General features: G+C 53.0%; 1 protein-coding gene across 4 annotated transcripts in view; it reads left to right on the top strand.

Annotated features, from left to right (window-relative positions):
• The window catches only part of LTBP4 (latent transforming growth factor beta binding protein 4), a 27,086-nt gene extending 21,953 nt beyond the window's left edge, over nt 1-5,133 (top strand). For all 4 annotated transcript variants that reach the window (XM_055078982.1, XM_007128095.4, XM_028477862.2 and 1 more), the window contains 6 exons: nt 189-317; nt 525-671; nt 1,633-1,785; nt 2,727-3,107; nt 3,504-3,656; nt 4,732-5,133. In XM_055078982.1, the coding sequence (XP_054934957.1) occupies nt 189-317; nt 525-671; nt 1,633-1,785; nt 2,727-3,107; nt 3,504-3,656; nt 4,732-4,886 (1,118 nt within the window). In that variant the 3' untranslated portion in view covers nt 4,887-5,133. The remainder of the gene's footprint in view (nt 1-188; nt 318-524; nt 672-1,632; nt 1,786-2,726; nt 3,108-3,503; nt 3,657-4,731) is intronic.
• The last annotated feature ends 5,204 nt before the right edge of the window (nt 5,134-10,337 follow it).

The raw sequence follows: 10,337 nt of genomic DNA, 5'->3' as shown, positions 1-10,337 counted from the left end.
CCTCCCACCCCCATCCCCTGTATCTCCCCCCCTGGGTCTCTCTTGCCATCTCTGTCTTTCTCTTCCCTGATCACGCCCCGCAGCTACACCCCCCCCAATCCAGCCCACCCCACAACCTGGCCTGCCTCCCCCCCATCCCCCCCGTCTCTCTTGATGGGGGGGTGTGCCTCTGACCATCCTTCCCGCAGACGTGGACGAGTGCCAGCTCTTCCGAGACCAGGTGTGCAAGAGCGGCGTGTGCGTGAACACGGCCCCAGGCTACTCATGTTATTGCAGCAATGGCTACTACTATCATGCCCAGCGCCTGGAGTGCATCGGTAGGAACCCCACCTCCACCGGCACTCACACCCCCGCCTGGGACTCTCCCCAACCCTTGGCCACCCCAGCTCCTCTCTGGAATGTGGCCACCACCAGCAGGAAGTCCTTCCTGGAGTCTAGACTCCGTCTATCCCACCGTCAATGCATCGGGGAAATGGGAAAGGGGAGAGGGCTGCTTCTTGATCACTTCCTCCATGCCTCCATAGATAACGACGAGTGCGCGGACGAGGAGCCAGCCTGTGAGGGCGGCCGCTGCGTCAATACCATAGGCTCTTATCACTGCACGTGCGAGCCCCCACTTGTGCTGGACGGCTCGGGGCGCCGCTGCGTCTCCAACGAGAGCCAGAGCCTCGGTAACCCCTCCCCCCGCCCCGCCCCGCCGGTTAGCCCCGCCCCGGTCTCTCCCACGCAGTCCAGCCCCTCATTACCCCCACTCAGCCCCCGCCCGCACCCGGGCCACGCCCCTTCACGCCCCATTTAGCTTCCGGTCTCGGTGTTTGACTCTCGGAACAAGAGGCCAGCGGGCCTGGTTAAAGGCGAAGGTCGTAGAGGAGGCTCCCTGCCACTCAACTGGCCCTGTGTACACGTGCACGTTCCTTATCGCCTCTTGGACCCCAACTTCCTTTCTGCACACTGGATGGATTGGCAATAGCCCCTACTTTATAGGGTGGCTCTGAGGAATTTTATTTTTAAGAACAGAATGGGACCTGGTCTTACTAAGTGCTAAAAGTGTGCTTTCTGTTATTTCCCTGTGGGTCTCTGTCTCTTTGCACCCCCCTGTGGGTTTCTGTCTTTAGGCCTTTCTCTGAATTTCTGACACTCTCTGCCTCTGTCTTTGCTTTTAGGTCTGTTTCTCTCTGCATCTTTGCTTTCCTGTGTTTCTTTGAGTCTCTGACTCTTTCGATGTGTTTGTGTTTATTTCTTTGGGTCCTCTCTCTCTTTTTGCCCACTGACCCAAAGTCTCTTCTCCCAATTCCTTTTCCTACAACGTCCTCCCACATCCTGAGACTTTATTCAACAATGCTCAGAGGGGAAAAGCAACTGCCCTGGGGTCACAGAGCCCTGCAGCAGCCAGTCTTGGATAGAATCCTCCTCTCAGACCCTATCACCCTCCTATATGATAGCCTTGTGCCAGACCAAGCCCCATACTCATCTGGAGCTACCTCAGAGGACTTCTGGGAGTCAGATCACAGCTGCTGAGAAGGATTTGGTGACAGGCAGAGGATGGCTGGGCTGCTCCAGTAGGGAGGAGATTGAGCATTTGGGAGGAATTGAGTGTCTTCCCACCTTGATGCATGCTGTCTCTACCCTCAGACGACAATCTGGGAGTGTGCTGGCAGGAAGTGGGGGCTGACCTCGTGTGCAGTCGCCCTCGGCTGGATCGCCAGGCCACCTACACAGAGTGCTGCTGCCTCTATGGCGAAGCCTGGGGCATGGACTGTGCCCTCTGCCCAGCGCAGGACTCAGGTACTGCCACCTGCCTGGGCCACACTCCGAGACTCTGCCCCTCAGGCTCCAAATCCAGGTCCTCAGACTCCTAGTCTTAGACCCCAAGGTCTCCCAAAACTTGGTCCCTCAGACCCCTATGTCCCAGTGCATTCCTAAATCTTAGACCCCAAGTCATAACCCAAAGACCTCCAAGCCTCAACCACAGAAACCCCAAGGCCTGACTCAGCAGGTCTCATAGTTGCAGGCCCAAAAGGTCCTAAGGTCTGATCTCTCAGACCTTCAACTCCTGGTCTCTAGAAGCCCAAGACAGCCCATGAGACCCCTCCCCCAAATCCTGGACCTTTAGACCTCCAATACCAGTTGCTCAGATCCTGCCATCCTGGCTCACAGACTCTGGTCATAGCTCGCAAACCTCCAAGTCCCAGTGGCTTGGATACCCACATCCAGGTTCCTAAGAAGCCAACACACAGCTCCAGAGATCTCCATGCCTTGGCTCTAAAAAGCCCTGAGTCTCCCAATTCTCAGCCCTTGGGAAACCAGTGCCGGTCCTAGGCCCTTGCTCCTCTGACTTCCAGGTCCCCTGGTTCAGATCCCCTCCCATGCATCCTGACCCGCCAGGCCCCTGGTACTTCCCAGTCCTGGTCCCTAAAACACGTCCATCCCATTTTTGTAGGCTCCTAGCCCCAGATCTCCTGGGCCCCCAAATTCCAGAACTTGGACCCTGATTTCTAGCTGCAGTCCTCAGTACTCCTTTTCCCAGTGCCCTGGAAATCCTGGCTGGCTCCAGAACCCCTGATCCCAAGCCTGCAATCCCAGTCTCCTCCTTTGAAGCCCCTCTAATGCCTCAGCCCACGGCCCTCCCCACCCTCTCCTTCGGGCTTCTTCTCCCCGAGGGGGGACGTGAATGATGGGTGCCGAGGAAGCCAGGGCTGATTGTTAGGCTTGGCTCCTGTTCGCAGATGACTTTGAGGCCCTGTGCAATGTGCTGCGCCCCCCCGCATATGGACCCCCGCGGCCAGGTGGCTTTGGACTCCCCTACGAGTATGGCCCAGACCTAAGTTCACCTTACCAGGGCCTTCCGTACGGGCCTGAGTTGTACCTGCCACCCGTCCTACCCTATGACCCCTACCCACCTCCACCCGGGCCCTTCGCGCGCCGGGAGGCCCCCTACGGGACGCCACCCTTCGACATGCCGGACTTTGAGGACGATGGTGGCCCCTACGGTGAATCCGAGGCTCCTGCTCCACCCGGCCCGGGCTCCCGCTGGCGCTATCGGTCCCGCGACACCCGTGGCTCCGTCCCAGAGCCTGAGGAGTCGCCTGAAGGTGGAAGCTATGCTGGTGAGTTCTGCGGCCCGAGTGATGGGGACTGAGATGAGAAGCCAGGTGTGCAGAGAGATGGAGATGGGGAAGGGAGGAAAGGAGGGGGAGGAGGAGAGACAGAGACAGAAACGAAGAGAAGCCGTGGGAGAGACAGGCTCAGAGAGATGGGAAAACAGAGATACTGTCGGAGACAGCGACAGAGAGCAGGGATGAAGAGGAACAGAGACATCCCTGTAGACCTACCTAGAAAGCGACGAGGACAGAAGGAAAGCTAGAGAGAGCAGAGCGACGTAAACATCCTGGCCTCACAGCGCCCCCCAGAGTCCTGGAGCGGGATGGGCAGTTTTAGAAGGGGACCCACCGAACCTGGGGCGCGGCCCCACCCGAACCCCGGAGTCCCCGCACTCTCCGCAGGCGCCCAGGCTGGGCCCTACGAAGGGCTGGAGGCGGAGGAGTGCGGGATCCTGGACGGCTGCGCCCACGGCCGATGTGTGCGTGTCCCCGAGGGCTTCACCTGCGACTGCTTCGACGGCTACCGCCTGGACATGACCCGCATGGCCTGCGTCGGTGAGGGGTGGGCCCGGGCCAGCACGGAGGTGGGGTACAAGAGAGGGTGGAAGCCTTTACTAGGGGTGGGTAATCAGAGACGTCAAGGAGACCGGCCAGCCCCGGTGGGGAGCAGAAAGTAATTTTTGCTCAGGGATGGGGCTTGCCTGAAGGACAGGTCAGGCTGGGAGGAAAGTGGAGCTTGACCACAGCACTGTGGCTGAGCTTGAAGCAGGATGGAAGGATAGGATCCTGCAGGCGTGATTTCTAAGAACTCCCAGGGCTACCTTGGGCAGTTTGCTTGACCTCTTTGAAGAGCTTTCAGTCTTCCCATCGAATAGGAATTATGTCTGCCTAGTTTAGACAGTAGTAAAGCAGAGTGTTTACAATCAGGGACTCTGGGGGAGTTGGATAGACCTCAGGCTCAGTCCAGCAGCTTGCTGTGTGATCCCGGGCAGGTCACTGTCCCTTGCTCAGGTTTTCTTACCTGAAAAATGAGTATAGTCGTAGAACCCATTTCATAGAGTCGTGAACATCGATTTACAATGACAGTGAGGCCTATGTGTAAAGCTCAGAGAAGAGAACTGAGTTCCTCAAAGTCTCACAGCCAAGAAATAGCAGGTGGCTGGGCACTCAGGGTCTTTGTGAGCTGGTCTGCGAACCCCCCTGGGCAGAGTGTGGGCTTTTTGTGTGACATGGGGTAAGGGGCTTCCCCATGCTAGGCCTAAGTTTGCACATTACCTACCTCACAGGGTTATTGGGAGGATAAAGTTAATACATGTAATATACTTAAAACAATGTCTGGCACAGAGTAAGCACTTATTGTTGTTGATATCACCATTAGTATTGTTTTTCTAACAAAAACCTAGTGTCCTAGGGGCTACCACACTCATCTCACAGAACACAAAGCTGAGGCACAGAGAGGTTAAGTTACCTGCCCAGGCTCACACAGCCAACAGGTGATAGTGGCTGGATTCCACTCCAGCAGGAGGCTCAGCATCCACACCCCTCTGCACCAGGAGCCTCAGGGGCCAGGGACGTGGGCTCCTGGGTCCCCAGCTCTGAACAGCGCTCCTGGTATCCCCCCCATCCCCAGACATCAACGAGTGTGACGAGGCCGAGGCGGCCGCCCAGCTCTGCATCAACGCGCGCTGCGTCAACACGGATGGCTCGTTCCGCTGCATCTGCCGCCCAGGATTCGCACCCTCGCACGAGCCGCACCACTGCACGCCCGCCAGGCCCCGGGCCTGAGCCCCAGCGTCCCTGGACCGCCCACTCCGCGCCTGCGCACTCGGGGTCCCTGCTGCACACACCCTCCCTCCTGCTTTCGCGCATGCGCACAGGGATGCCAGACCCGGAGGAGAGGACGGTCGGTGGGACAGACGGGGAGGAGGAGTACCCTTACTACAGACGCCGCGGGCCCGGGCTTAGCCCATGGTCCCCTTCATATTCCCGCTCCTTTTTATAAAAATGTTCAATTAAAAAACACCTATTTTGTATCCTCTGTCTCTGTCTGCCTAATGTTTCTCAAACTTTGGCTCTAGAGTTTGTTCTTTGAGCTACTAAATTACATCCTCTCGCCGTCCCTACCTCTTCATTCCCGTGCCTCTGTCACTTGGTCTATCTCTTGTCTATTTCTGCTTGTTTTCTCTGCCTAATTCTCCGTGTCTTTGTCTTTTGGTCTCTGTTGCTGTGTCTTTCTCTTTCCCTATCTCCCTGTTCATTCTCTCTCTGATCTCGAGAGAGGTCTTACCTCTGGATTTTTAATACTCCTGACCCTCTCAGTAGATCCTGTCTGTAGCCCCCACTTCCCCCTGTGTGAGGCCCCAGGAAGGGGTGGGATGGGGTAGCCTCAGCCCCTGCTCAGGGCGCTCCCTCTTTGCTCAGGGAACACCAGATTTCCTCTGTTTCCCAAATAAGTTTATTTATTTATTACTGTTAATTAATTTATTTATTTGGTTGCACCGGGTCTTAGTTGAGGCAGGCGGGCTCCTTAATTGCAGCTCGCTGGCTCCTTAGTTGTGGCATGCAAACTCTTAGCTGCAGCATGCATGTGGGATCTAGTTCCCTGACTAGGGATCGAACCTGGGCCCCCTGCATTGGGAGCGCAGAGTCTTAACCACGGGGCCACGAGGGAATTCCCCCCAAAGAAGTTTAGAGCTTTTCTGGTACAAGTGGGCCATGGGGAGGAGGTGGGAGCAGGAGTCACTGGAGGGGTGCATCCAGACCTGGGCCTCCAGCTGGGATTTGGCTGTGGCAGAGCAGGGAGTGGCAGTCCTGGTGGGTGGCCTGTGCAAGGACATGTGCAGGTGGGGATGAGCTGTGTGTGTGACGGTAAAGAGCCCAGCACGGACCTCCTCCCCAGTGGCTGCTGCCTTCTTCCTGACCATGCGGGTAGTCCAAAGGTCTCCTCCTCCCAAAAAGAACAAAAAGCCTGGATGAGCATAGGCTCAGAGGACAGGGGACGGTCAGGAGTGGGGGATCCCATTGGCACTGGAAAAAAAAAACCAATACAAAAGACTGTACCTGAGTCATTCTTCGCCCACCTGTTAGCGTTAGGTTCTCACACTCAAATGCTTCAGGGACCAGGTGAGTGATGCTAGAGGGAAGCAGGTGCAGGATAAGAAAATCAAAGTACAAAGGTGAGGATACGCAACCAGGGACATTCTGCTTAAGGAGTGGATGGAACAGAGAGGGAAATGTCCCCATTTTAAATAATAATATTTTTTATAACCACCCTGTGGGTCTGGTCCATGAGATATCAATTTTAATCTTCCAGGTTCAGCTCAAGTTGTATAAATGGGGAACAGGGGCTCCTTCTTGACCTGACCCTTCATGAGCTTCAGGAAGGGTCGATTTCCCACTGGTGCCACATGGAGGATCATACCAATAGTGTCTACTCTACAGGAGTGCTGGTGGCGATTACATGAATCATTCTGTATGTCAAGTGCTTTGAACTTCCCCTGGCATCTGGCAAGTGCTCAGTGATGGTTATCATAACCCGAGGCCTTCCTGGAAATGCCAAGCTCTGTGGTTGGTCAGATGGTGAGGGCAGATGGCTAGATCTTGTTCTTCACCTGATCTTCCTCACCTGGGGACCAGACTCTTTCGCCTTCAATGGAACACTTGAGAAACACTTAGCACAGGGAACTTGGCAGGGAGGGGTGTCAGACTGTGAGAGGCTCAAAGCTCCACAAAGGGAAGATGGTTGCACAACTTTGTACTAAAACCCACTGAACTGTACACTTTAAATGGGTGAATTGTAGAGAACAAATGTATGGACACCAAGGGGGGAAAGGGGGGGTGGTGGTGGGATGCATTGGGAGACCGGGATTGACATGTATACACTAATATGTATAAAATAGATAACTAATAAGAACCTGCTGTATAGCACAGGGAACTCCACTTTGCTGTACAGTAGAAACTAACACAACATTGTAAAACAACTATACCCCAATTAAAAAAATAGTAATAAATGGGTGAGTTGTATGGTAGGTGAATTGTAGCTCAATGAAGTGGTTATAAAGAAAAAGAAACTCCACAAAGGAAGTCAAGAAGTGACCCTTCAGCTAATACAGGGACCCTGGCCCAAACACTGACCTGTCATTCATTCATTCAACAAATATTTTCTATATAATATCCGCTCTGTAATAAGCAAGTGTTGAGAACACAAACTTCAGCCCAGCCTTAAGAGGTAGGAGCTACGGAGGGCTCTCGGAGAAGATGTCTGAGCTGAGACCTGAACAATATGGGGAGATGAGCCAGACGAAGCAGTGGAGGAGGGTGCTCCAGGTGGAGGGAACAGCATCAGCAAAGGCCTACAGGTGAGGAAGGCAAATATCCTTTAAATGCCCCCTCCTCTTTCTTTTGTATGTCATCCCTTGTGTTGGACAATGCTGCTGACATTTTTAGTGCCCAAGAAATCCCTGGTCCCTGCCTTCATGGAGCTCCAGTGAGGGACAAAGATGCATTGCCAGACATTACCATTTGTGCTGGGATGGGAGAGGCACAGGAGAGGGGTCGGGGCTGGGATAGGGAAGATCAGAGGCTGTGGGTTTCCAGAGGAGGCACCTGAGCCAGGGTGAGAGAACATCAGGGAAGGCTTCCTGGAGGAAGAGAAGAGATAGAGTTCTGAACAGTCTCTGTTCAAAGATCCCTTTGAGAATCTGTTGAAAGCTCTGGACATTCACAGAAGAAAAGCACACGGACGTTGTAGGCAATTCCCAAATACTCCCATTCCCTCAAGCGCCTGTGCCTGGGCTGCCGGTAGTTACTCCATTACCCTCCACAACCACCTTGCTGTATAAATGTCCCAGGAATGAAGACTGGGATAGCCAACAGTGCTGGAAAACTTTGAGTTGGAATTTCAGTATCCTGGGTGTGGGGTGGGGTTTTGAGAGCCCCAAACTTCCCTCTCACCCCGCGCCGGGACTGGAGGGTGTGCCAAAGAGCTAGCTTTTTCCTGCCTACATCTTCCTCACTAACCTCTAGCCCCGGCGCTGTGGGGTCCTTGGCACGTGCCGGGACCAGCGCGTTCTCCTCTGGAATGTCCAGTGGGAAATAGTGCAGACTGTCACCACGCTCGCCAGACAAGCGCCGCAGCGCCCCCTGACGGTCACTGAGCAAGCGCGTCCCAAGCCGCCCGCGCCCCCTAGTGGTTGATGCTTATACAGTCATCAGCGAGCACCGACCTCCGGTCATCATAGCTAATACATAAATAGTGCATCCTATGTGCCAGGCACTGTGCTGCTTTATACATATCACCTCATTTAATCCTCACATCAGCCCTATGAAATGGGTTATGTTACATTTGCATTTTCCTCATTTGAAGCACGGAGAGGTAAGAAAACTACTCACCCTTGGGCTTCCCTGGTGACGCAGTGGTTGAGAGTCCGCCTGCCGATGCAGGGGACGCGGGTTCGTGCCCAGGTCCGGGAAGATCCCACATGCCGCGGAGCGGCTGGGCCCGTGAGCCATGGCCGCTGAGCCTGCGCGTCCGGAGCCTGTGCTCCGCAATGGGAGAGGCCACAGCAGTGCGAGGCCCGCGTGCCGCAAAAAAAAAAAAAAAAAAAAAAAGAAAGAAAAAAAGAAAACTACTCACCCAAGATCACACAACTACTAAGTGTCAGAGCCTGGACTGAACCTAGGCAATTTGTCTCCGGAGTTCATTTTCTGAACAGTTCAAAAATAATCAAGGAGCGAAGTAATATGATGGTTTGGGATTGCATCAAACAGCTGTGTGTTAGAGTGGAAAGAACCTGGGTCCCTGGATCACCACGTTGCCAGCCTGGATCATTTCACCTGTGGGTATTATGTGAGAGAGTATTATGTGAGAATAAACTTTTTTACTTAAGTCATCATATTTTGAAGTGTCTTTGTGGTAGCGACTCAGCTTTTATCCTAAAACAAGGGCACCAGAATCACCTGGAGGGCTTGTTAAAAGGCAGATTGCTGGGCTCCACTCCCAGTAAGTCTGGAGTAGGGACCTAGACTTTGTATTTCAAATAAATTCCCAAGAGCTGCTGCTGATCTGGGGGCCAGGATTTGAGAACCACTGCCCCCAGGAATGAGGAATGCAGGTCCTTACTGGGTGTTGCTTTGTATGCCCAGCATTCATTCTCTCTCTTTGGGAGTACTGCCTTCTTCCCTCGGAGTCCACAAGGCTGAGCCCACCGGAAGACTCCAGGCCTGGCCAATGAGTGAATCCCTCCCCTTGGCCTTTGCAGTTGGTTCAGGATTGGGCGTGTCCCTGAAGTCGGACCAATGAGAGTCAGTCCTGGAAGCATTGCGGGGTTGTTGGGGAGGGCCCTCGTAGGCTCGCCTTGCTGGAAGGGCTTAGGCCTGGAACACCGGGGGCTCCCCTGAGGGAAGAGCGAGTCTGAAAGTGAAGCCAACACAAGGGAAAACAGGGCTGGGAGATGAACAGAGAGACTGTTCCTGACGTATATCATCTGTGCCTCTGGGTCCAGTGAATCCCCAAAATGTTTCAGGAAGTTGACATTTTCCTTTACCTCCTACATCAAATCTATCAGCAATTCTGTCAACTCTACCTATAAAAGATGTCCTGTCCTGTATTTTTTAAGCGAAGTATAGTTATGTACAATATTATATGTTACAGAGGTACAATATAGTGATTCACAATTTTAAAAGGCTCTACTCCATTTATAGTTATTATAAAATATAGGCTGTATTCCCTCTGTTGTACAATATATCCTCTTGTCCTGTATTGGAGGAAAAGTTACGCTATAAATTAGAACATTATTGGGTCAATGACAAAACTGGAATACAAATAGTAGAGTAAGAAACTTTTGCATGTTAATGTTAAATTTATGAACGTTAGTCATTGTACTGTGGTTATGTAAAAGAATATCTATATTCTTAGAAAATGCACACTGAACTATTTAGGAGTAGAAGGCCATGTGTATGTATCTTAGCTTCAAATTATACAACTCCCCTTCCCCCCACAAACATAACAGAGCCAATTTTTTTTTAATACTTGTTTATTTATTTATTTGGCTGTGCTGGGTCTTAGTTGCAGCATCTAGTTCCCTGACCAGAGATTGAACCCATGCCCCCTGCACTGGGAGCGTGGAGTCTTAAACACTGGACCACCAGGAAGTCTCCAGAGCAAATGTTAGAGAGGGTAAAAATGTTAACAAGAAATGAACCTGAGTAAAAAGTATATGAATGTTCTTTATGCTA

Source organism: Physeter macrocephalus, chromosome 17 (genome assembly GCF_002837175.3).
Source record: "Physeter macrocephalus isolate SW-GA chromosome 17, ASM283717v5, whole genome shotgun sequence".
Classification (NCBI taxonomy): Eukaryota; Metazoa; Chordata; class Mammalia; order Artiodactyla; family Physeteridae; genus Physeter; species Physeter macrocephalus.
The sequence above is the reverse complement of the archived record's forward strand: the minus strand, read 5'-3'. Positions and strand labels throughout refer to the sequence as shown.